The 25,407-nt window shown below is 49.0% G+C and overlaps 1 protein-coding gene across 1 annotated transcript; it reads left to right on the plus strand.

Annotated features, from left to right (window-relative positions):
- Positions 1–8,435: 8,435 nt before the first annotated feature.
- Positions 8,436–15,097, plus strand: OTOL1 (otolin 1). Its single transcript, XM_039556621.1, is given in 7 exon segments — positions 8,436–8,747; positions 10,004–10,274; positions 10,276–10,313; positions 12,542–12,631; positions 13,434–13,505; positions 13,650–14,039; positions 14,042–15,097. Coding segments are annotated over 6 exon segments (1,356 nt in total). The 5' UTR covers positions 8,436–8,747; positions 10,004–10,011; the 3' UTR covers positions 14,545–15,097.
- The last annotated feature ends 10,310 nt before the right edge of the window (positions 15,098–25,407 follow it).

Here is a 25,407-nt window from a genome sequence, read left to right on the forward strand (position 1 = left end):
GTTTCCCTGGAGCGCCGTGTTTCCCTGGCTTTTCCCGGCGCTGGCGTCATGCGCTCGGCGGCCGCGCTGCGGGATGCGGGGCTGCGCCAGAGCTGCCCCGCACGGAGCGGCTTCATATCGCACCCCTCCATCGCGACAGACTCCCTTCATATCGCACCCCTCCATCGCGACAGACACCCCTGCAGGGTTCTTATCCTGCCAAGGGTGCCGGCAGGTGCCTGCGAGCATCCCGGCTCCAAGGGATGAGTGGGAAGGAGCTGAAGCTGCAGCGCGGTGTTCCAGCGGGAGGAGAGGGGATTGGGGATGATTTCACCATTTATCAGGAAGCCCCAGGTATCAGTTGAGGGGTTTCCAGAAAGGAGAGATAGGGATGGACCAAGACCTACCAGATTTTATCTGAAATCCTGTGAAATATAACATGACCCTGCCAATCATGAGGCTCAGGTTTCTGTAGTTTATTCTGTCCCAGAGAGAAAAAAGCTTAATTTAGTGTCCTGCTCGCTACCATACAGCTACTTTAGAACTAAACCTTGCAGTTTAAGTGAGAAATAGAAGTGTCAGAAATGCTTTTTCCTCTACTTCCCCCTGGGGCAGCAGGATTCCAGGCACAATCTCCCCCACTAAACAATGTCGCTGTTCTGGCACCCACCGGTGTCTTCCAGCCACAAAGGAACGCAAACTGTTTCGAGGGCCAGATGTAACAGCTGGTATTAAAGCTGCTCTTTTCCTGTTTGAACACATTGTAACGATGCTTTAAAACTGCTCTTTCCTCGGTGAACACCTTTAAAAGGCGCTTGCACAAACAGAGCTGCGCAGGTGACAAAAGGGCGATCAGGATGTGATGCTTTCATTCCCAGCCCAACAGTGCCTCTTTCTGCTGCTGCTATTTTTATGGGTGTTGACTGAGGAACTGATGCTTGCTTAGCCTTTGATCCTAAAATATTCGCATGGAAAGGCTTTGTTTTAAATGTACAGATCGTTGTGTCCCTTTCTAGCTCGGAGCAGAGCTCCAGCCCGTCCTGCAGTTCTGTGTTGGGTCTGGGCATGACTCGGGATGGTGAAATCCTTGAGTGGGCACAGGTTGAAATGGTCTGAGTGGTTTTGCCAGGGATCAGCAGTGGGTGGGTGTCACCCCAAATTCCCTAAAAATACTGGCAAAAGCATTTTGGGTTATCAGGGCTCCACACAACAGCTCCATTTGGGGTTTTCCAGGGGGCTGCTCTGTACTGAGAGGAGGTTACAAATAACTGTCCCAAGTCTCGTCAGCACCCTGATGAGCTGCTACTGCCTTGCTTCTGATGGGCACAGAATCATTGAATCTTGGAATCATTTCGGTTGGAAAAGACCACCAAGATCATCGAGTCCAGATGTTCCCAAAGCCACCACTAAACCATGTTCTAAAGTGCCACATCCCCACAGCTTTTAAATCCCTCCAGGGATGGGCACTCCAGCAGTGGCTTGGGCAGCTGTGCCAGTGCTGGACAGCCCTTTCCAGGAACGAATTGTTCTCAATATCCAAACTGAACCTCCCCTGGCACAACTTGAGACTGTTCCCTCATCCCTGGGAGCAGAGCCCGACCCCCCCGGCTGCCCCCTCCTGTCAGGGACTTGTGCAGAGCCACAAGGGCCCCCCTGAGCCTCCTTTGCTCCAGGCTGAGCCCCTTCCCAGCTCCCTCAGCCGCTCCTGGGGCTCCAGAGCCTTCACCCTGCAGGTGCACTCAGCACTGATGCAGAGGAAGGTTCAGTGTGTGTTTAAACCCCTCACACTTGCCTCTGACACACTCTGGCTTATCAAACGGAGAAGGATTTGCCTCACAATGGATTTCAGATTTCCCTCACAATGAATTTCAGATTTGCTGATAATCAAGTCTTGTTTGCCTTGAGACAAGACAGGGCTGCAGGGGCCCTGCCAAGCCCTGCTGGTGTTTCCAGAGGGAAGAACCTCCCCAAGTCAGAAGCGATGGAATTCAGGATTAACAGTTCTTTTATGAGAAGTAGGACAGGGTTTAATCTCAAGGAGGCTGTGGTTTGATTTATCAGGCACTGCTGCTGAGGGAGGCAAGGCTCTGCTTCCCCCTGAGCCTCCTGCTCCTGCTGCTTCCTTCCCTGACTCAGGAGAAGCCTCTGGCTTGTCCCTTGGAAGGAATGAAAAGGAAATTAATGAAACAGGAACAAAAAGTGAACCAAAAAAAAAAAAAAAAAAAGGAAATAAAGAATTAACTTTTCAATCAGACCAGGGTTTGAAAGGAGAGACTTCATGTGGTCAAATAAATCCATTTATAAACACAACCTTTGCGTTTACCAGCTGCAGGATGATCCTTCTTCACAAAGAAAGGAGCCCCAAAACCTCCCAATGCCTTCAAACCAGGCCTATAAAATAAAGGATGAGGAATACAACTACATTTAGTAGCCAGCTTCCTCAAGGTTACCATCCTCCTGCTCCACACCTGCTTGAACCTCAGCCTTCCCTAAAAGCCCTGTGCCTGTCATGGTGAAAATCAGACCTGGATAAAGGAAAATTACCTGGATAAAGTAGATAAAAAACCGGGAGTTTGTTTCCTCATCTCCCCAGGGGCTGCTGCTCTGGAAGATCTGCTCCCTTCCTGGTTTGGCCCCTGGGGATTTGTGTTAATGATTGCTGGGGATTCCAGCCTTGGCTTTGGCTCCTGCAGGAAACGAGACAGGAATAAAATCCCTCACCTGCCAGAAAGGCCGACACGGCATTTATAGAGTCTGGGAATATTTCCTGGGCCTTTGGGCTCTGTCACACCCCTGCAGGAATACTTTACAACAGGCCAGGCTCTTCCCAGCCTGGATCACCAGAGGGTTTCCCAGAAGATCCAGTTTCATAGAATCCCAGAATTCCAGAATGGTTTGAGTTGAAAGGGAAATGAAATCCTATCCCATTCTTCCCTCTGCCATGGGCAAGGACACCTCCCACTGTCCCAGGCTGCTCCAAGTCCCAGTGTCCAGCCTGGCCTTGGGCACTGCCAGGGATCCAGGGGCAGCCCCAGCTGCTCTGGGCACCCTGTGCCAGGGCTCCCCCACCCTCACAGGGATGAATTTCTCCCTAAAATCTAATCTAAACCTCCTACCTGAACAGACTTGAGGATGTTCCTACAAACCCAACAAAGCAACAGCCTGAACTCTTTTCATTTTCCAGCAGCGAGAGATCTGGATGTGTTTTTTCAGATCTTGTCTGGCTGATGAGGCTGTCTTGATTAATGGAAAGGAAACTTCCAGGGTGAGCATGGAATTTGTCGGAGTTTGCAGAATATTCTGGGCAGGGGTGATGCTCTGGCTAAACCTGAGATTATTGGGTCGCTAATTGTGTTCCCAGCTCATTTGGTGTGTGGTGATCCTGTTGCCAGTCACCCTCTCCTGCCAAAAGTGCACTTAACCTGACAAATTAGAGAAGAAGCCTTTTATCTAATGACAGGGCAGGCTGAACAAAGCCATCAGCACTGTGGGGTGTGGGTGACAACCCTTTGTGGGTGATTATCTCTCCACTTGCTTTAGGTGCCACCAGCAGCTGCTGCTTTGGGGATTGGTGGCACTGCAGAGAGGCAGGAGAGGCTCCGTGGGACACTGGTGGCAGCAGTGACAGGGTCTGATCCTCCCTTGTGCTGGGATTTCCTTTGGAATTTTGTGCCAAATAAGTTCCACGGCCCCTTCTGAGAAAGGGGTTTATAGGAAATCCTGGTTTATAGGAATCTGTTTATATGTGGCACAGAGTGGATCTGGGATTATATATCAGCAGTCTTATCCTCCTAAATATCAATATCAATATTAATTAATGTTCTGGGTTAACTGGCCTGCACCCGGCTGGGGGAGGGGCTGGGTGGAATTCTGGGATCAGGGACAAGTAATTAGAAGGTGAAGGAATAATCAGCTTGGAGAACAAGGGCTGGGCAGGATCTCCAGTCCTGGGTGAGTCACGTTTTCACATCTCTCTGCTTCCTGCTGTTTCCCCTGGCCAATATTAAATTGCTGCAGCCACGCTGGGCTCTGGATAAGCAAAGATCTCCTGGGATAATGGGGATGATTGGGATTTCTTATTGACCTGCAGATCCCAGCACATCCATACTCCCACCTTCACTGGGCTATCAGGTGGGAATCCCCTTCCCATGGCTGGGAGTGCCTGGGTTGCTCCCATCACTGCTTCCAAAATGTTCCAGAGGAAAATCAAGTGGCTTTGGCAGGTTGAAGTTTCCCTCTGGAGAAGGCAGCTGCGTTTTGGGATGCTCTGGGAGGAGTCACCCATGGAACAGATCCCACCCTCTTGCTGGAGGAGATTTTCACCCGGAGAAGGCCCAGCCTTGAGATCAATCCTACTCATTCCAATACCAGTTCTCCATGGGAAATTTCCTTTAAACGAGGAATTCTTCCCATATCTGTTTTTTTTTTTTTTGTTTGTTTCCCCTCATGTAGGTTACTGCTTCCAGTGCCAACAGCTTTGAACAGCGTAGGTCTCTCAGACATTGATTTTTGTGTTCAAAAAATTCCATTTTGGGAAGTTATCCCGGGAAAATGTTTGGTTTAGATCGTTGTGCTTGTCCTGGGTGGACCAGGGTCGGTGGGGTCATTAATTCTTGGGGCTGGGATGTTTGGAAAACACCCTCAGGCACAGGGTGGGATCGCTGGGGTGTTCCCTCCAGGAACTGGACTGGATGATCCCTGTGGGGCCATTCCAGCTGGGATATTCCCTGATTTTTGTGCTTCCGCTGCAAATCCCTCCCTGGCAGAGCTGTTGGGAGCTCCTGGAGCTCCCTCTTGTGCTGAGCCTCACCTGGAGCAGCACTTTCCGTGTTTCCCGAAAGCTCCTGTGTTTTGCTTCTCCATCCCACTCCCGCCCTCCCATCCCTGCTCCTTCCAGCTCCACCTGCCTGCGTGGAACCCCCCTGGCTGTCCCCCATTCCAGCACGAGGTGACATCTGGCACAGCTGTCGCCGCATTTGGAGTCCCTGTCACCTCCACGGAACCGCAGGAGTCCTTCCCACCTCAGCACATTTTGCTCTTTCTCCCTTTCCAAGGGGAAAATGAGAGATGGAAGCAAAAGATGAGAGATGGAAATGAAGCCACTCTGCTCCTGCCCTAATCTTGGTGGGATTCCTGGTGGGATTCCTGGGGCTGTCCTGTACAGAGCCAGGAGCTTTAATGATCCTGGTGGATCCATTCCACCTCAGGATATTCCATGATTTGAGCCAAGAGATTTAAAAAATACAATGTATTTTACCATTTATTTATAATATATTATTATTAATCTTATTATTATGCATTCCTCTTGGTTTATTTTTGGAGATACTTCGCTGCTTCTGCTGCTTTTGGGTGAGTTTCAGAGGAGGTGGAGAGTTTTAGGCATCTCTTCCAAAGACATCAGTGGGAATCTTCCCTCTGGTTTTAGTGCTGATCCAAAGCCTCTTGCAGCGAGTTTGCACATCAGAAAAAATAAAATTTTCTCGCTTTCCTTTCCTTTTTAATTTCCTAAATTCCATAAACTCCCCAAGTTCTTGGAGTCCAGCACATACAGACAGTTTTATTCCCAGATTTTTGCTTCCTGCTGTGATTTGGAGGTACTGCAGCACTCTGTGACCTGTGCTGGAGCCCTAGATTTTATGACACAGCCTGGATTTGCCAGAGCCGAGAAGAATTTGGGTGAAAGGAAACCAGAGCTTTCCATTTCCTTATTTCCAGGGAGTGTTGCAACACCTGCCGAGGTGAAATCTCCTGCAAAGGGATTCCGTGCCACAGGAGCAGGGCAGGATCCTCTCCGGAATGAAATCTCCCAGCCCTTTGTCGCATAAAATGCTCATTAACGCGGGGAGTTGGATGCTGAATGGATTTGCCGGGGTTGAAACGATGATTCCAGTGGCTTTGCTGGGGCTGGGGGAGGGAATGACAGCCCTGCCCCAAGGAATGAGCCGCTCTCACCTTCCAGCCTGGAATTCCAGCCCCCCTCAGCCACGAGCACCTTCCCTGAAATCTGGCACTGCGGACAAGGAGGGAAACGATCCCAAAGAGCAAAGCCAGGGCTCTTGAGGACAGTTTTGTTTCCCAAACACACAAGGAAAACAACATTCCTCAGGAGAAAAGGGTGTCCATGACATCCCGGAGCCGGCTCACAAAGGGAGACCCCGCTGGAAAAGGGGAGCCAGGTAATTTTATCCCTTCTCCTTTTGGCTGTCTCGAGTTCCCAGAGGAGACAATGGGTGCGTTTCTTAGCCCAGGCCTCCCGACAAAGGAAATCCTGGAGCAGGGTTTGCGATAACACCTGGGGGAATATGTTCTACACTCAATTTCTGTGTCCATGAACTGCTGAAGACACAAAGATTTTTCACTTCAGTTTGAAACCTGGAGTTCCAGTGTTAAAAATGGTCATTAATTTCTAAAAAGGACAGCTGGAATTCCAGATCCAGCTGCTTCCAGCAGTACCAACGAGTGCTGGAGCAGGTTCCACCACAGGAGCTGAGCCAAGCCTGTGTCCCACTCAGGGTTAGAGCATCTCCCTGCGAGACTCCCGATTAATTTATTGGGAATAACCTGGAAAGCTGAATTAATCCAGCCTGGGATGTTTAGTAATAGACTTTCCTTAATCAACTTTTTACTGCTGAATTCTGGAGACTCTTGTGGAGGAAAGGAGGGATTGCAAATAAATCAGGGAGGATTAGGATTCTCTCCACCTAAACTAAAGGAGAATTGATTATTTTCTTGCCTGGAACCAGCAGCTTTCCTTGTCTGGCTGCTGAGCTTGGAGGGTGCTGGGATGTAGGGAATTCAGCCTGGAGGAGTGAAGGGGTTTCCTTGCTTGGGTTTGCCCAGCACAAGGCAGCCTCACATCCCTGGGTTTGGTACTGATCTCTGAGCCAGGCTGGGAAACCTCAGAACAAACAGAATTTCAGAGCCACCGGGCAAGGAAACTGTTCCCGAGGACAGGGAGAATAGCCTCAAGTGCAGGAGGGCAGGGTTGGATGGGATATTGGGAAGGAATTCCTGGCTGTGAGGGTGGGCAGGCCCTGGCACAGGGTGCCCAGAGCAGCTGTGGCTGCCCCTGGATCCCTGGCAGTGCCCAAAGCCAGGCTGGAGCAGCCTGGGACAGTGGAAGGTGTCCCTGCCCACGGCAGGGAGTGGCACTGGATGGGGTTTAAGGTCCCTTCCCTCCCAATCCACTCTGGAATTCTGTGATTCCCTTTCCATGTGTTGCTTTCATGATCCTACAGAACCCTTCCCACACTCCCAGCTTGGGGAGGGGAGTGTGATGCCAAATCTGCACTTTAAATACCGAGAGGGAAACCCAGACCTTGCAGGAACAAATGGACAAATTCCTTCTCCTTTGGGTCCTCGCTGTCCAGACAAATTCCTGCTGAGTCTGGTGGTACCCGGTGAGACGAAAGAGGAGCATCCCTAAATCCCTAAAAACTGGTGCTGGGGGAAGAGCCAAAACAGCCCAGCAGCACCCCAGGCTGAGGGAAGGGTTGGATTTCCTGGGATTTCAGTGTCACTTTGCCAATCCCCCCTTGTCTCCCATGCAGGCTCTCATTGGCCACGGGAGCAGCTGGGACAAAATAAAACTGATTCTCTCCCAAAATGCTATTTCCTTTTTCCAGGTGCCGTGGAGGGGGGGTCCTCCTGGGAGCAGGAGCCGTTCTAAGGTAGGAGAGAGTGGTAGAATTGAAGACCTAGTGGCAATAGGATTTGTCTCCAGAAAAATTCCTCTCTGTAATCAATGTGTAACTGCATGAGGATTAGGGTTTGGTTTTCCCCTCACACATCTAAGAACTAGAGATAATTCAACGAGATAAAGTGCAGTCGTCTCCCTGATATTTAAAACTGGTGGATTGGGGTTCAATTCCTGTTGTGAACTGGAATATTTAAATCCCATCATTTTAGGGAGCACACAACAGAACAAGTGAATTATTGCCATGTTATTACGGGAAATATGTTAATAATTAGGAGATGTTTAGCTCCAATTAAATATAGATTAATTCTATGAATTATATGGCCCTGCAGCAAAGTTTAATTCTTCCTATTTTGTGTCCACTGTGAATTATAATTTTAGTGGGGGGAATGCAATGAATGATTTTATATTCAGTGGTGGTGAATTAATGTCATAATAAAGCCCAAAATTTCAGTTTTATTCAAGTGCTTTTATTTAGAATCACAGACTGGCTTGGGTTGGAAGAGACCTTAAAGATCATCTTGTTCCAACCCCCTGGCATGTAAAAAAATTCTTAAAATAATTATTTAAGAATAACTAATATAGGAACAATCTTACCCATTAACATAAAAATCTGTTTAGTGATTCCTTGCTCTGAGCACTTCATTTTTTCAGGCTGCTGAGGTTAAATTTGGTTATTAATTATGTTTTTCCAGTGTTTGACAGCAATCCATCAATCCGGCTGCAGAACTGGAGGGTGGCTGGGTTTAGGGCTTGTAGTGCATGACAGGAAAACTCAGGAATGGTTTGGATGGGAGACCGGATTTAGAACTTCCCCATAAAGTTATTAAATCCCTAAAATCTCTGGGTTTTTTTGGTGTGGAAATGATGGCTTTATTTACTTATCTCCAGCTGTTACAGGACACTCCCGCATGAGGATACTGTTCAAAAGGAGAATTTTAGGGTTTTTCCCTCTCCCCAGGTAGCAGATGATCCTTTTCCTTCGTTGCTGCAGCTGCAGGCTCTGGCTGCTCCCTGCCTGCCTGTGCTGAGCATCTCCCTCCACACCAACTTCCCGGGAAAACCCTTCATGGTAAGGCTGGCAGGGGCTGCTTGGAAAAAAAATCCCAGCCTTGGACAAAAATCTGTGCATGGAATTCCATCCCAATTCAACACTCATGGAGGAGGGATAATTGTGGATTGAATGGTCCCAATGGGCGGCAGTGACCACTGGGGATTTTATGTGGGGAATCAATTTGCCATTAAATGATTTTATTTTGTTTGAAAATGGGGAGGGAAAAAAAAAAAAAATCACTCTTTCCCCTACAACAGAATTGTTAAAGATGGAAAGGTTCTAATCCAAATGCCTGGTTGGAGCCAGGTCTGCTTTTGCCCTCTGGATGACAGGGATTGGGGGGGGTCTCCCCTGGAGGTTTTCCCATGCAGTGGAATGCTGTGGCTCCTGAGGAAGGTTGGGTTTCAGCTTCAGCAAGAAAGGGACTCTGTTCCATTTGCATTTACAGGTGGGGACCCTGCTTTAAAAAAGGAACAAAGGTGCTTTTTGTGATGAGTCACCTGAGAGGCAGCACCTGTCCTATAGGAGAACTGGGGCCTTCTGACTTTGTCCTTTCTTGCTGGGTCAGCTGAATCAACACCTCAAAAATAAAAAGAGCGTATGCGAAAGTTTACACTAAAAAATATCCAGAAAATCAGGCAGAAACAAGGAAAAAAATCAAGATAAAAATTCTGGAATACTTGACATTGATGCCAAAGTACCTGGGTTTGGAAAACTTGATGTTCCATTTTGTTTCCACTTATTCTTTTACAGCAAAGCGTTTTATTGTGTGCAGTTGGACTCTGAAAACATTATGGAATTCTCTCCATATCCTTCCAGGACCTAATGGGGGTTACAAGAGAGCTGGAGAAAAACTTTTCCCAAGGGCACGGAGTGACAGGACAATGGGAATGGCCTTGAGCTGAAGAAGGGCAGGGATGGATGGGATATTGGGAAGGAATTGTTCCCTGGGAGGGTGGGGAGGAGCTGGGATGGAATTCCCAGAGCAGCTGGGGCTGCCCCTGGATCCCTGGCAGTGCCCAAGGCCAGGCTGGACATTGGGGCTTGGAGCAGCCTGGGACAGTGGAAGGTGTGGAAGGCATGGAATGGGATGGGATTTAAGCTCCCTCCCAAAACAACCCGGCCTTGAGCATTTCCTGGCACGGGGCAGCCACAACTTCTCTGGGAAAGCAGTGCCAGCGCCTCCCCACCCTGAGGTGCTTGTCCTTCTGGCTTTAGGGAAGAGCCGAAGGCTGTTGAGCAGGGATTTACTGTCTGTGTGTGTTTTCCCACAGCTGCTGCCATGTGGGGCTCCCCGGGGCCCATCCCGCTGCTCCTGCTGCTCGCTGCGCTCCCCGTGCTCGCGGCACTGAAGGTGACCCCAGCCGTGCACTACACCAAGCCCAAGCCTTCCCAGCTGGCGGCCTCCGCCGCCTCTATCCCGGGGAAAACCCCATTCCCAGCAGCGCCGGGCAGAGCCGAGCTCCCCACGCTCTTCCCCTGGGAGAATTCCACGCTGGACTCGGCCGAGTTCTTCTTCAACTGCTGCGACTGCTGCCCGCCGCCGCGGGCCGCGGGGCCGGCCGGGCCCACAGGGCCCCCCAGGTGCGCTGAGCCCGCTCTGCGGGGCACACACCCCGCAGCCAGGGGCTTTTCCCTCGGCACACACCCCGCAGCCAGGGGCTTTTCCCTCGGCACACACCCCGCAGCCAGGGGCTTTTCCCTCGGCACGCACCCCGCAGCCAGGGGCTTTTCCCACAGCACACCCACCGCAGCCAGGGGCTTTTCCCTCGGCACGCACCCGCAGCCAGGGGCTTTTCCACAGCACACACCCCGCAGCCAGGGGCTTTTCCCTCGGCACACACCCCGCAGCCAGGGGCTTTTCCACAGCACACACCCCGCAGCCAGGGGCCTTTCCTCGGCACACACCGCCGCAGCCAGGGGCTTTTCCCACAACGCACACCCACCCCCGCAGCCAGGGGCTTTTCCCTCGGCACACACCCCGCAGCCAGGGGCTTTTCCCATCGGCACACACACTCCGCAGCCAGGGGCTTTTCCCTCGGCACACACCCCGCCAGCCAGGGGCTTTTCCCTCGGCACGCCCACCGCAGCCAGGGGCTTTTTCCCTCGGCACGCACCCCGCAGCCAGGGGCTTTTCCCTCGGCACACACCCCGCAGCCAGGGGCTTTTCCCACAGCACGCACGCCCGCAGCCAGGGGCTTTTCCCTCGGCACACACACCGCAGCCAGGGGCTTTTCCCTCAGGAGAGCACTGGGCAGAGGCCTGTGCAGCGCGTGAGGGATCTCAGCAATCTGCAGCTCTTCCCGAGGGGCAGCCCCGATCTGTGCTCCCTGTGACGGGGACAGGACGCAGGGAGCGGCTGGAGCTGTGCCGGGCGCGGTTAGGTTGGATGTTAGGATTTTAGGACAAGGTTCTTCCCTCAGAGGGTGCTGGGCGCTGCCCAGGCTCCCCAGGGAATGGTCCCGGCCCCGAGGCTGCCAGAGCTGCAGGAGCTGCCAGGGATGTGCAGGGTGGGATTTGGGATGTCAGTGCAGGGCCAGGAGTGGGGCTGGATCATCCATGTGAGTCCCCTCCAGCTCAGGATATTCCCTGATTCCATAATTCTACGGAATGTGGAATGTGATCCTGCCTTGTGTAATCCAGAGCAGAAAAGTGCATGGCAGCCGCATCCTGGAAGTTACAAACCACCAGTGTGGGTGGGAATTCCCCAAAAAGGAATTCTCTGCCTGTGGCACTGTCCTTGGGACCACAGTGGGGTGGGACTATCCCAAATCCCTGCTGGCAGGAGGCTGTGCTCCTCAATTCTCTATCCCTGCCCTGATCCGCTTGGATTCACAGATTTTATTCCACATTCATTTCAACCATGGCCCAAAAATATCTTCAAGCAGTTTTGCATCTTTACTGAAGGTTTCTTTTCTTTTTTTGTTCATCTTTTTTTTCCATTGGAAAAGAGGAAATTAAAAAAAAAAAGGGTTCAATTTTAAAAATAAATAAATAAAGCACAAGAAGCAGCCCTCTATAAAGTACCTAAATATTTCCTAAAATACACTTTGTCTCTTCTTTCTGCTGCTAAAATGCACATCCACAGAGCACCTTATTCTGCTCCTGCTCTAATGAATAGTGCATTAGTCTGCAAATGTTCACTAACAGCACAAATGTTGGAGATAGGAACTGTTCATCTGAGGAAAGGTGGGAAAATCATGAAATAAGTCTCCTTTAATCCAATGTACTCCAGGGATTTTCACTTCCCGTGGTTTGGGAAGGGTTGGCTCATGGAAATTGTAGTGGCTGCAAAGGAAGTTTGGTCTCACATTTGTTGATAGAAAAGTCCTTGTGCTGATTGAAGGTGTCATGAACCCAGACAGGCACTGGGAATCTCTGGATTCCCAAGGGGGTGGAAAAGTGAAAGGATTTCAACCCCTCCTTTCTGCAGCAAGGAGCTCTCAGCCAGGTTCCACTTCTGTACTTGCAGAATTAATTCTCCTTAAGGAAAGGGACAGTTCCAATGCTGTGGCGGCTCCTTGGATGTGCTCAGATATTCAAGACAGATTATTTCTGGTGTTTTATGAACCTTGGAGCTCCTGTGGCTCTGAGGCAGCTCAAAGTTGGTTTTAAAAAGTCTTTAAGTACAGCGCAGAGTGAAATGCAAAGCTGTGAGATTTGATGATGTCAAATAAAACAAGCAGCTCTTCCCAAGGTGATGGAATCACCTTATACACACTCCTCAATGCCTTTTTCCTTAGCTATTACTGAAAATGTTATTTACAGAGTTAAACCTTGGAGTTACTGAGATAATTTTGTTGCTTTTACAGGTCCCAAGGGGGAGAAGGGAGATGCTGGGCTGCCAGGGCTGCCAGGAACTCCTGGTCCTCAAGGTCCAAAAGGATCTAAAGGAGAAAAAGGTAAACCAGACTGATGGGAAATGCTGTTGTCTTCATTTTTCAAAGCAAAAATACTGCTAGGGATTGAGGCCTGGAGAGGTTTAGCTGGCATTAGTGCAGGGACAGGAACTCAGGTGGTGGCACTGTTTGTTCAGGTGGAATAGGAGCAGCTGCTCATAAAGATCTCACTCCAAACTTCTTGTTCTGAACAGGAGTTCAAAATCTGAGTTCAGTTTGCTTTGGCTTAGGGACAGAAATAGGAGAAAACCACCCCAGAAATCGTGTGCAGGTGTAAAATCTGCATTTCAATTTAAATATCTCAGGCAAAATCACTCCAGTTGAGATGCTGAGCAATCATTATCCATCAGAATTCCTGAAAGGAAACCCTGCCCTTCATATGGGGCTTGGAGAAGCTTTGTCCTGGCAGGATCCTGCTGCTGCCTCTGGAGAATCACCCCCGGTCCCAGCAGCAGAGTGAGGTGCTCTTCAGTCACTGCAGCCCCTTAGGCAGTGATTTACTCCTGGAAAAAGGCTTTTGGCCACCCCGGAATGAGGAATGCAGAGCTGTCATCATCTCCATCTTCCATGAAACAGCAGCAAGTGCCTCCCAGAGGGGCAGAAATCTTGGAGTGAGGTGGTGCTCAGGGCTGTGGGATCCAGCTGAGGCTCCTGAAGGTGTTTCCTTAAAACCCTCATTGCTCATGTCTGGTTTATTAATGAAGTGAGGGACACACACAGATGGTCCCAGTGGGGTGTGATGTTTGCTGTGCTGCACACACCAGCACCAATTAATTAATTAATAATTCATGCTGGGATGTCCTAGGAGGAAAAGGGGAGCAAGGGGAGCGAGGAGTGAGTGGAAACCCCGGTTATCCAGGGAAACCTGGGCCGCAAGGTAGGTCTGGGAAGCCAGGATTGCACTGACCTTTCCCTCTGCTCCGGGTTTTACAACAGCATGGAAGGACCAACTGCTCTGGATGGTCCTTCCATCTCCAGAGCAATCCAATTTTATTATTTGGAATTTTCTTTCCCCCCCCAGGTGAAGCCGGAGCCAAAGGCAATAAGGGCAGCTACGGCTTCCCTGGACTGAAGGGACAAAAGGGGGCTAAAGGGGACACCTGTGACAACGGGACCAAAGGAGACAAAGGGGACAGGGGGGATCCTGGAGAGCCGGGAGCGGGCGGGGAACAGGGAGACAAGGGGGAAAAGGGGGACACGGGGGAAAAGGGATACTGTGGGGAGCCAGGTGGGAGAGGGGCCAAGGGAGACAGAGGGGAAGGGGGCACCAAGGGGGAAAAGGGCAGCAAAGGGGACACGGGCACTGAGGGCATCCGGGGGGCGGATGGCAGACAGGGAGAGAAGGGCGAGCAGGGCTGCAAGGGTGACAAAGGGGACCTGGGCCCCGTGGGCACGGCGGGCCCCAGCGGGCCAAGGGCGACCCTGGCACCAAGGGCGACCGCGGCGGCCCGGGCAGGAAAGGCTCCCGCGGGGCCAAGGGTGCCCGTGGGGACGTCCCCAAGCCCCCGCGCTCGGCCTTCAGCGCCGGCCTGTCCAGGCCCTTCCCTCCTCCCAACGTGCCCATCAGGTTTGACCGCGTGTGGTTCAACGAGCGCGACGATTACAACCCCGCCACGGGCAAGTTCAACTGCAGCGTGCCCGGCGCCTACGTCTTCTCCTACCATGTCACCGTGCGCGGCCGCCCCGCACGCCTCAGCCTCGTGGCCAGCAGCAGGAGGGTAGCCAAGGCCAGGGACACCCTCTACGGGCAGGACATCGACCAGGCCTCCTTCCTGACCATCCTCAAGCTGAGGGTGGGGGACCAAGTGTGGCTGGAGGTTGGGAAGGACTGGAACGGGCTCTACGCCGGCGCGGAGGACGACAGCGTCTTCACGGGGTTCCTTCTGTACCCTGATGGTTTTGAGGTTGTGCTATAAGTTTATAGCGTGAAGATAATACTGAGGAACATCTTTTCCCTCTGCTGTGAGAGGAGAAAAGGGTAGCACGTTGGTTTAGCTGTTATTTCCGTGATATTTGAACAAAAATGTTTCTATTTGCAAGGTATGGATTAGTTTGAAGAAGTCGCACGTCCTTTGTTCGTTGTCCAAACAGCAGCAGGACCAGCACGGGGAGGGCATTTCCCATCACAGTTTGTAATAAGCATATTCATGTCATGGAATGGAACTCCCTTCCCAGCTCCTGCAGTCCTTGCATGGTCCAAACCCCTCTAGGAATCAGTTGTGATCACCTCTGATTTCACTAAAAATGCTACAGTTTGATTTATAGAGCTCAGCCAGATGGGAACATGAGCAGTAGGTTCCTTGAAATCACCTGAAAAGATTTAAAGTTCTTCTCTCATTGAATCAGTATTATTTAGTGCTTTAGTCTTGGTCATGAATTATATAAAAATTTGTCTAAAAGAGTATTAGATCAGTGTAAAAACCCTCCTAACTCTTGGTCTTAAAAATAAATCTGAAACTTTCAAAAGTAGCTGAGAGATGAATATTTTACCTTATTGGCCTACTCACACCTCCAGTTTCTGAGCCTGTGATGCTGTGGGATCATCCTTGGGCAGCCAGGAGCAGATTTTGGAACCCACTTGACGTTTTGTGATGGCCCAGAGGGTCTGAGGGCACATTAAAAAAGCCTCACGGAGACCATTTCACCAGAAAACCTTAATCCAAGCTGTTTTCCACCTTAAAAATGTTGAAGTGTAAAAAAAATCCCTCATTTTGATCTGGTTTTCCTCATTTTTCACGCCATGGCAGAATGACAATGGATTGATTAAGGATGTGCTTTGTCTCATTATGGAGCCCTGCTAAAAAAAAAAAGGCAAAATATTTGTTCCCTTTCACTTCTGCTTCTATTAGCAGGGATTTGTGTGGTAAAACTGTCTCCTCTTCAGGCTGCAGTGAAGCATTTTGACACTGGTGGAAGAAAATAAATGCTCAGGGTTCTAATCAGGCGAGCAGCTCTTGTCAATTATTATGAAAAATTATTCCAAGCTGACACAAGGCCATAAAAACACCCCTTTTCTGGCGTGTTCCATGGTTTTTAATCAAATATTCCACAGATTAACACTTAATTCCATGATTTTAGTGGCAGGACTGGGTTTTTTAACCAGAGGAACAGCAGCAGCAGCAGCAGCACTTTGCTTCTCCCTGTGCTTCCTGCCCTGGCTTTGGGGCTTTCTAGGTGCTCTGTGTTGCCAAGCCACTGTTCCCATCAGGAATCTCCCCAGCTGAGCTGTGTTTGCCCCGGAACGAAGCAACACGATAATCCAAATTCCTGCATTTCAGCTGAAATGGGCCTTGGTTTTTTTGGGAATTCTGTAGCTTTACTTGCAGCTGCTTGGCTGCTGAAAGGTTTTCCTTTTTGAAAGGAGGGAAAACACCTTTTGATTGGAGTTAAAGGGGATTATGGTGTGAGCACTGCCGGTTTTCCAGTGGTTTGTAAAATGCTGGAGCTGCTTAATAGGGAATATTTATGGTGGTGTTCTCTAGGTAGAGCCACTGGTGTTCATTCCCAGGGAAAGCTCTGCCGCAGTTCTGTGTGCCCTGTCTGAAAGCTGCAGTTTCACCAATATTCCTTGAAAAACTTTCAGGCTGGAAGTGTCTGCACCAGGAAAAGATTCAATGTGGAAACAAGAAGGGTTTGCTGCTGGGTGGTTTTCTATTAATATCATCTGTTAGATTCCTAAACTTAGATGTGGATATTAAAAGTGTCCAAGTCTATTTTGGGGTAAATTTGAATCACTTGGCTCATTTTAATGACTTCTTTGAATTGCTCTTTTTTTTTTTTGTAAATAAATCCTCTTTCAAGCAGAGATTTTTCCATTTTCTGGGTGAAACTCTTCTTGCTGCAGCCAGAACTTCCACACTTTTCTCCTTTCATGGGAAATATTTTATTTCATTAAGATAAAGTTGTGGATGGACTGAAAATGCGCTGGCTTTGTTTCAGCTCATCTTTCTCAGTTTAATCTTTGGTTTGCAGCCTCTAAACCAATCTGGTTTTAGTCTGAGCTTCTCCAGACTTTGCCTTATTTAAAAAGGGGAAAAAAGAGGAATAAGTCATCCTAAAACTCAGATATCTCTAAATTATATTTTTATTCGTGGTTAAAGTGTTTGATGGGAGATGGGTCATTTGAAAAGAGAATTTATTTTAACTTTTTTTTTTTTGTGAAGGATCTGGGGGCTGTTTGAGCCTCTCTGAGGGAGCCAGGTGAATGTCTGGGAGAGGAGAGAAAGAAAAAGCAGCTCTGGGTGGTTCTCTCCTGTTTTTTTCTGGTAAAAGATCAATGTAAATATAAATGTGTCTTTTCTGCACAATAAAACATTGATTTACTCCTCTCTTTGAAGCAGCTCTGGGGCAGTGGGGGAATTTCTGGTGCACTTTTCTCCCTGCCAGAGGAAACATCCTTTTTTTTTTAATTGCTAAATTCTCTAGAGCTGCCTCTTGCCCACCTTTCTCTCTGCACTTTCTATCCCTTAAACTTCAGCCTGTTGCTGCCTAATGAGAAATCAATGCTCATCAAGGAAAAATTCCATCTGTGGAGTGCTGAGGGCTAGAAAACTGGGAGGATAAAGTCAAAGCACCAGGACTTTATTTGAGGAGAGTGGGATTCCAAGGAGTGATTATTTTATAGGTCCTGTGTCACATTATCCTCACACTTCCCATTATCCAAGGGAACTTTTATTGCTCTGTAACCATTTATCAAGCTTCAGGATATTCCTAAATATGTGCTTAATATGCTGCTGCATCAGTTTGGGATTGAAAGGGCACCAACCCAGTCAATAAAATCACCTGGGCTCAGTGTCTTCCTTTGAAGGAGTGGATAAAATGCCAGGATAATCCCACGGTTTTATGGGAGCTAAAGTGTTATTTTTTCGCTTTGACTCTTGCCCTTTTTCTTTTGGTATTCAGCTGGGTAACACTGGGAGCTAAATTGGCTTGAAAGGTGGGAGATTGGGGTTAGAGAGGAAAGCTTTATAAACACCAAGTCCAATAATTTAGATTCAAAGCCTTCAGGATGCTGCTGAACAGCTTTTGCTGGGTAAAACTGTTACCAGAATATTTTCTCTTTAGTGAGGGAAGCAGTGTGGAGCTGTGGGAAGGAAGGGTGAAACTACAGGAGATCTTGGGAATGGGAAAAAAATGGAGAAATAAACTTTACATGTTTCCAAGTCCTTCATAAGCTTTTTGATACAGAATTTCTGGGCAGGTGGGAAGCAGTGGGATCAGGAGGTGCCCCTGCTGTGCCTGGGTTGTTCCTGGCTGTGGTGTTCTGTGTCACCTGGAATGCACCCCAATGAGATCACCCACGCCATCCTTGCCTTGGCAGGGCTGCTTCCTCTGGAATATTTCTAAGGAATTACTCCAGGAAAGCTCTTTGTTGCCTCAGAGACCCTGCTCTGGGAGCTCCCACCCACAATCATTTTAATCCTAAATCCTGAACTGGAATATATCCTGAATATCCAATCCCAGGCAGCTGCTGGGAGCTCGGCAGCCTCGGTTTTTCTCTGCAGCATTGGGGCCAGGAAATATTAAAATATTGGGGAAAACACAAATACATGGCCCTGTATGTAACAGAGCCAAATCTACTCACTGCTTTGAAAGCCTCAGTCCTTATTTCCTTGTGCTACAAATGCAGCCACACCAGAAAGGAGCATCTAGCAGAGTTGTCTGTGCGTTGTGTGGCGCTTTTCTCTTTATATTCACTTTATTTCTCCCCTCTGCAAACTCACAGCCTTTCTTTTTCTTAAGGTTTTATTTTAGCTCCATCGCTATCCAGATTTTTCATCTCCCCAGGGCATATCTATTTGTTTGGATGACTAACTTGCTTTTCCTGTGGAAATGTGAATTTCTAAGTTGCTGATCCAAGTCTCTCCACTGATAAGTCATTGTCCATCTGTCTGCTCCCTCCTGAGCTTGTGCTGGGAGCTGCAGAGAGGATTAATGTGTGTGGAGCAGGCTGCAAGTTAGGCCTGGATTAGCAAGAACAGCCCCATGCCTTGTTTTCCCCGTGTTCCTGTTGGTGTTCCTGGCTCCTGAGGGAGGAATCCCCTGGTTAGATTGATTTAGATTGAATTTTTTTTTTTTTCACTTTCCATGCCCAAGGGACTTGGTGAAAAAAAAATTCCTCTAAAATCTCACCATCATTAAGAGCCAGGTTCCAGCTGGTTTCATCTCACTTTAAACCTGGATTTGATGGCCCTTTCTGCAGGTTCTTCAGGAAAAACTCCATGCAGGAGCATGGCCAGGCTGTGGGGGGTTTGCAGAAGGAGGTGGCTGGGCTGTGCTTGCAGGGTAAATCTGCTGCTGAGAACGTGGTGTAGCAGCTCAGGAGCCAGTGAAAGAATCGTGTTGGATGCTTGGCTGGTAAAACAAGATGTTAGGAGCTGCAGGGATGTGATTTATTGTGGAGGGACTGAACTGCTGGAGTAGAAAAAGCTGTTTGAGCAGCGCTGCAGCTGTGCACACCTCACCTGGTGTGCCAGGATTAATTCCTGGACTGTTTTTTGTGCCTCTGCATCCGACTGAGTCCTTGCAAGGTTTGTGGGGCAAGGATTTGGGGGGGTGAGGGGGTACAGGGGCCTCTCTGCCAGAATCTTCCCTTGTGTCCCATGGAGTCCGTGCTGGAACCAGGATGGACCTGCTGTTGGACCAGGCTGAGTGTCTGGGACAGAGGCTTTAGGAATTCGGGGGGGAAATCTCTGCAGCTGGAGGGAGAATTTGTGGGGGCAGCAGCCCCAAGGTCAGTGCAGAAGGAGGGGCAGGAGCTGAGATTCCCTGGGAATCCAGTCCGTGGGGGAGCACAAATCCCTCTGCAGCCCAGGGAGGATCCCACAGTGGAGCAGGGGATGTCCGAAGGAGGCTGTGATCCCATGGGAAGCCCACGCTGGATCAGCTCTCTGTGATCCCATGGGAAGACTGAGGAGTCCTGCCCTCGAGGAGGAAGGAGGGAAAACGGGATGAGCTACCTGCAGCCCCCATTCCCTGCTCCCTCTGTTGGGAGTGATGCTGAGCCCGGGAAGAAGGGAGGGATGGGGTGAAGATGTTTTTAAGATTTGGGTTTATTTCTCGTCGCCCTACTCTGGTGATAAATTAACTTCCCCACGCGGACTCTGCTCTGCTGTGACAGCGATGGCTGAGGGACCTCTCCCTGTCCCTTCCTCACCCCAAACCATTCCTGGGTTTTCTCTCCCATCCCGGCTGGGCAGGGAGCGCTGGAGCAGCTCAGGTGGCCCCGGGGTGACCCCACGGCACCCGCTCATCTCTCGGAGTTCTTGGCTCATTCATGAAAACGCTCGAAGCCCTTTGCAAGGTGACGGCTCGGGGAGCTGTTGGCGTTCGGAGCGGCTCGGCGCCGCCTGGGATCCGTTCCCCGCGGATTTTGGGATCCGTTCCCCGCGGATTTTGGGATGCTGCGGGAGAGGCAGGGACAGCAGATGGCAGTGTGGCGCTGCGAACCGACCGAGAACCCGGGAATTCGGGACGGGCCGCTAAATTCTTTGGAAAATCAAGACGAGCGCTGCTGTGGGGGTCCTGCCTTAGGCTCTGGGCACAGGATTTGGGGCCGTGTGATGGGTTTGCCATAGGATGGGATGGATGGATGGATTGGGAACCCGCTCAGGAGTCGCTTTGTCTCCCGTCCTCGGGCTCTTTGTCCCTCCGAGCTGGCACTGCTGGGCAGTGCTGGGCTCGGGGATGTTGGGATGGGGACACTCCCAGCCTGTCCCTTCCTCTTGGGGAAGGTCCATTTATGATTTTATGCCCTAGAAAGCTCGGGCCCACAATGGGGTGGTTCGTGTTTATTGGGGGCTCTCTGTGTATTTTGATTTAAATGTTATTTTACCTCTGAGGATCCGTGTACACAGTGACAGCTCTGGATGCAGAGTGTTGAAGCACAAACCTCAGTTCGGGATATGTGAATTATTCCCCAACTTCAAGAATCCCAAGAAGTCTGTGACCACATGGGGGACTCCCTTTGCTGTTTTTGATACAAGGCTTGTGATAAAACCAACCAAAATCTAAAATTCCCACATTTCTGGGGCCTCTGCATGTGGAAAATCAGGAGGCAGAGAAGCTGTAAATGCAACATAAGCTTGGCTATCTCCCTGATTCATGGGACTCATCAATTAATTAGGCAGCCAAATGGTTTTATCTCCACCTGCAATTGATTTTTGGCTGGCAAATTAGTGGGACACAATTAGAGGTGTTCCTTAAAAAAAAGAATAAGGTTCATTGGGCTTTCTAGATCCCAAATCCTCAGTAAATCCAGTGGGTTTGCAGGGAGAGAGGCTCCTGCTTCCCCTTTAATGCCTGGAGAAGAAGGCAAAGATGTTCCTTTGCAGGTGCTGGTGCTTCCCAGGTGCCTCATTTGCTCTGGAGCTCCTTTTGGGTAGAAAAGCTGGGAGAAAATGGGAGATATGGGAGTCATTGGGAAGAGCAGGGTTGTGGTTACTGAGCAAACCAAGTCAGAGCTCTCAAATCCATTTTACAGCACTGAGGGGCTGAACTGGGGGGGTGGGTCTCTGCTCCATAGCTGGGTATCCAGGTTATTTGCTTTTTGGGAACTCTTTTGGGCAAATTAATATGCAAATTGTTAATGATAAAATTGCTATTAAGATATAAATTTGTCACATTTCCTCAATATTTCTATATCTAAGTTCCTTCCATGTCTTGTGCCGGTTCCCAGCTGAGAAGCTGCAGGAATAACAACCTGTTGCAAACACTGTAAAATCTGGATTTTGGGCTGGGTTGTGACCCCCCAAGAGCTCTAAATTGTGAGTTTAACTCCTCATACTTAAGTATAAAATAATATTTATTTTAAAAATCCCTCTTGTCCAGGCTTTTTTTCTCATTAGGCTGCAATGCAAAAGCTCCTTAAACACTGCCAGTACCTCTCACACCAGTCCCAGCCATTTCAGAATAGCAATAATTACTTTTTCCACCAGGAATCTCCAGTTAATGCTCTCTGGAATGTCCTGAGGTGGTGGTTTGATAGAATCTAATCCCTGTCTCTCAAAGGCTGGGTGATTTTAAGGGAGAGAGGGAGTTGGTGTCACTTAAATCCTTAAAAACTGAGTCTTTATGATGAACTGGAGCTCTGCTCTCTCTGCTCTTTCTCTTTAACAGCACAAATTGAATTTTCTGGCAAATGAGGGATTCCTGTACTGGTGAGAGCCCCCCAAAGCTCCATCCCCAATTTATTTGAGGAGGAATGGTGGGCTGGGGGAGCTGCTGCAAGGCTTTGCTGCTAGATTAGCAACTTGGGTTTACGGAGAATTGATTTCTAAACACCCCCTCCCATGGCAAAATATGGAAATAATGTTGAATTGTGAGAGGGGAATGGGAATAAAAATATTTGTGGGATCACCTGGATGTTTTCAGCCAGAGCAATGAAGCTTTGGAGCTGAAATTTCAGCTCTGTGGTGTTGAGGGATGGGTTTGGTGTTCCACCTCCAGCTGTGGATACAAAACTCCCACAAAAACTGTGCAGAAAGTCACAATGTTCAGGGATTTTAAGCTCCTTAAAGAAAATTCCTCTTGTTTGGTCACTGAGGAGTGAATGAACCAGGAATCCCTCCTGTGCCAGGCCTTCTGAGGTGGTGGTCAAGATCGGATTTGGAATTTATGCTTCCAGAAGACACTGGAAGATCAGGTAAACAGGCTTTGCACTGAGAGGGGAAGTGGGATGGACTTTTTTCCTGGGAGAATCTGCTGTGCATCTCGATCCTGGTCTGGATGTGTCTTCACAGGCCTCTGCAGTGGGATTTTTGGCAGTGGGATGAGGGCAGGAGGCCTAGACAGCTCTTTGGAAGGGAGCAGGGAGCGGATTTGGGATGATGCCCTTGGGATTAGGTTGTGATCCTGTGTTTGTTCTGCAGATGTGCAGCTTCTCCTCTGTGCCTGGTGGGATTTATGGCTCCAGAGGGGCCTTTCCTGGCTTGCACACTGATTTTTTCCAGGCTCCAGGCACACTTGGGGAGGAGGAATTTGCCTCTGGATCCAGCCCAGTGCTGCAGGCGGGAGGACACCTCTGGAATCCCCCAAGGCTCGGGATCACCAAATCCTGACTCTCATCCCTGGATTTGACTTTAGAGGCTGGAAGTGGGCACAACTTCCTGCTGAGTAACAATAATGGGGAAGAACTGCAGGCTCTCAGAGCAGTAATCAGAGTTATAAACAGCTGTGCCACAGCTTTTTCCAAAGAGATCTTCCCATTCCTTAGTCACTGCTGTTATCCCTGTTTACCTCCAATGGAAATCTTTCCACTCAATTGTTTGTAATTGACTCAGTCACTTTAAGGAAAATAACTTGGAAAAAAAGAGGGCCTAAATATATATATTTTTTTCCTCATAAAACCTTCCTAAAACTAAAAAAAAGATAAATCCAAATTACGAGCTGCTCTTCCCAATGGAGCCCAAATTCGTCTGCGACATAATTGGAATTACAGCATCTCTTGGCAGCCCAAGAGAGTAATCAAGGAGAAAAACTAAACCCATCCCAGGCCCTGGAAAGTTATTTTAAAACTAAAGTGGGCAAAAAAAAGTGACTGAAAATAAAACCAGTTTTAGTGATGAATGGTTATAGCCACATCTCTGGTTTATCCTGACTAAACAAGAGGTAATTGAAAATACAGGGATATCAACAACTCCAGGACTGAAGTGACCCCACAGGCAGCAATAGCTGGAATTCTATGAATTGGATTCCAACTCCATCTGCCCCCTCTTGTTTATAAAGCAAGGTTTTCAAGTTTTAGCTTTGTTCCCAGTTAATCACCTGATTATTGATTTCCTGGAGTTCCAGGAGCACTCTGTGCTGCTCCAGATGTGCCTCCCCCCTGGCTGGGATCCTGGCAGAGCCTTCCTTTGCTGGGGAGTTGGTTAATACCCTGGGCAGGGCTATGAGGACCAGAGAAAATATTTTCTGTGGTGCCATTTCTGCTCTAAGAGGACCTGTAATGGATACAGGAGCACTGGCTAAGGAAATGTCCCTCTCTGTTCTGTTTGCATGGGAAAACAGTGATTTTTGGGCTGCTTTTTAGAGAAAAGCCAAATATGCATCAGGCAAAGTGCGGTGTGAAATATCCTGAATGTACAGGAGGATCTGCTCAGTGCTGGGGCAGGGTGGAATCCTGGAATAGTTTAGGCTGGAAAAGCCCTCTAAAGGCACTGAATTCCCCCAGCACAGCCAAGGCCATCCCTAATCCATGTCCCCAAGTGCCAAGGAAAACAAAAACCCTGGAGAACTTTACCCAGTGAGCTGCTGTGGGCAGGAGCTGTTCACTACTCCATGATTAATTTAAGCAGAGAAATATTTGCTCCTTGGAGTAGCTCATCCTCCCAGGAGCACTCTGGGGGCTCCCAGGCCTGCTCTCAGAGGGCTCATCACCGAAAAATCCCAAACCACTTCCATCCTGAAGGAGAAGATCTTTCCCATTGGTCAGGAGTGATCCTCTGCCAGTGGGATTTTCCAGCTGAAGATGCTTCCCAGTGCTGTCTCCCAGAGCAATCCAAATAAATCAGCACTGCTGAAAACATTCAAAGCTTGAGTGGGGCTGCAAGAATTTATACTTTGGGGAAGTGATGGGTTTTTTTTAATTCTGTGCTGCTTTGCTGGAGCCTGGGGGAGATGTGAGTGGAATTGGGGTGCTGGAGCCACTGCTGGGCATTCCCAAGGTGGTATTATCAGCCAGGGGGTGCTGGGATTTATGGGAATCGCTTTTCCTCAAGATTTGACTTCAAATCTGCCTGAGATTTCACAGCCTCCGAGCAGGGGAGCTTTGGGGATTTGCAGTGTTTTCAAATTTGCAAATGCTAGAAATGCCATTATCTGAGCAGGTCTTTATTAATCCCAGTAAATAAAGGCATTTTTCCTCTGCAGCAGACAGGCTCCAGAAATGCTGGGAGTGTGTGGTAAGGCAGGAATCTGCAGCTCCACACCTTGGCTGATCAGGAGTTCTTCGCAGCCAAACCGAGCCTGTTTTTTAGAGCCTCTCCACATGTGTAATGCTGAAGCCTTGGGAGTTGGAAAGGAAGTTGGGATGTAGAAGGAAAACTGGGTTTGCCCTTGGATGGCAGGGGGTGGAACTGGATGAGCTTTGAGATCCCTTCCCCCCCAAACCATCCTGTGCTTCCATGGGTTTGGTTTAAGACAGTTTATTGTTCCTTTTGAAGTAGCTGGTGATCCCTGAAATTGTGTGAGATAACAAATATTGTCTGTGGTGACCTCCCCTGGACTGAATCAGTGTTGGGGATTATTTACTCAGAGCTGGCCTCAGGCCTGTGGTATCTGCCCTGGGACACAGAAAAAGTTACCAACAAATTAATTTCTTGCTCTTGGGGGAAACAATAGAAAAGTGAGAGAAGTTGGGTTCCTCTTTTTATTTTTGGGGGTGTGTGTTGGTTTTTTCTCAAAAGTGGCAACTGCAGTGAAATGGAGCTTAGAACAAAAGAAAGGGGATTCAGATCTGGTATTAATTTTAGCCCAAAGCTTCCAGGTCGTGTTTTTCCTTCCAGCAGTGGTTTTCAAACTTTACCTGCCCTCCTTCACACTCTGAGCACTGAGTGAAGCCTCTGCTGTGTGGAAATTGTTTTTGTTTTCCCTTTCCACTGCTGCCTCTCCCCAAATATTCCACCTTTAATTTGTGCTTTATCTCTGTCAAAGCCCTTCTCAACCTGCCACTCTTCTTCCTGAGCTCTCAGTGTTCTCTCTCAGGGGCCTTTTATTGCTTTGCAGCAGGAACTTTCCATGTTTTCCTGCTCCTCCTGATTATTTTCCTTCCCAGCCCTGAC

This window comes from Corvus cornix, chromosome 9, assembly GCF_000738735.6.
Source record: "Corvus cornix cornix isolate S_Up_H32 chromosome 9, ASM73873v5, whole genome shotgun sequence".
NCBI classification, from domain to species: Eukaryota; Metazoa; Chordata; class Aves; order Passeriformes; family Corvidae; genus Corvus; species Corvus cornix.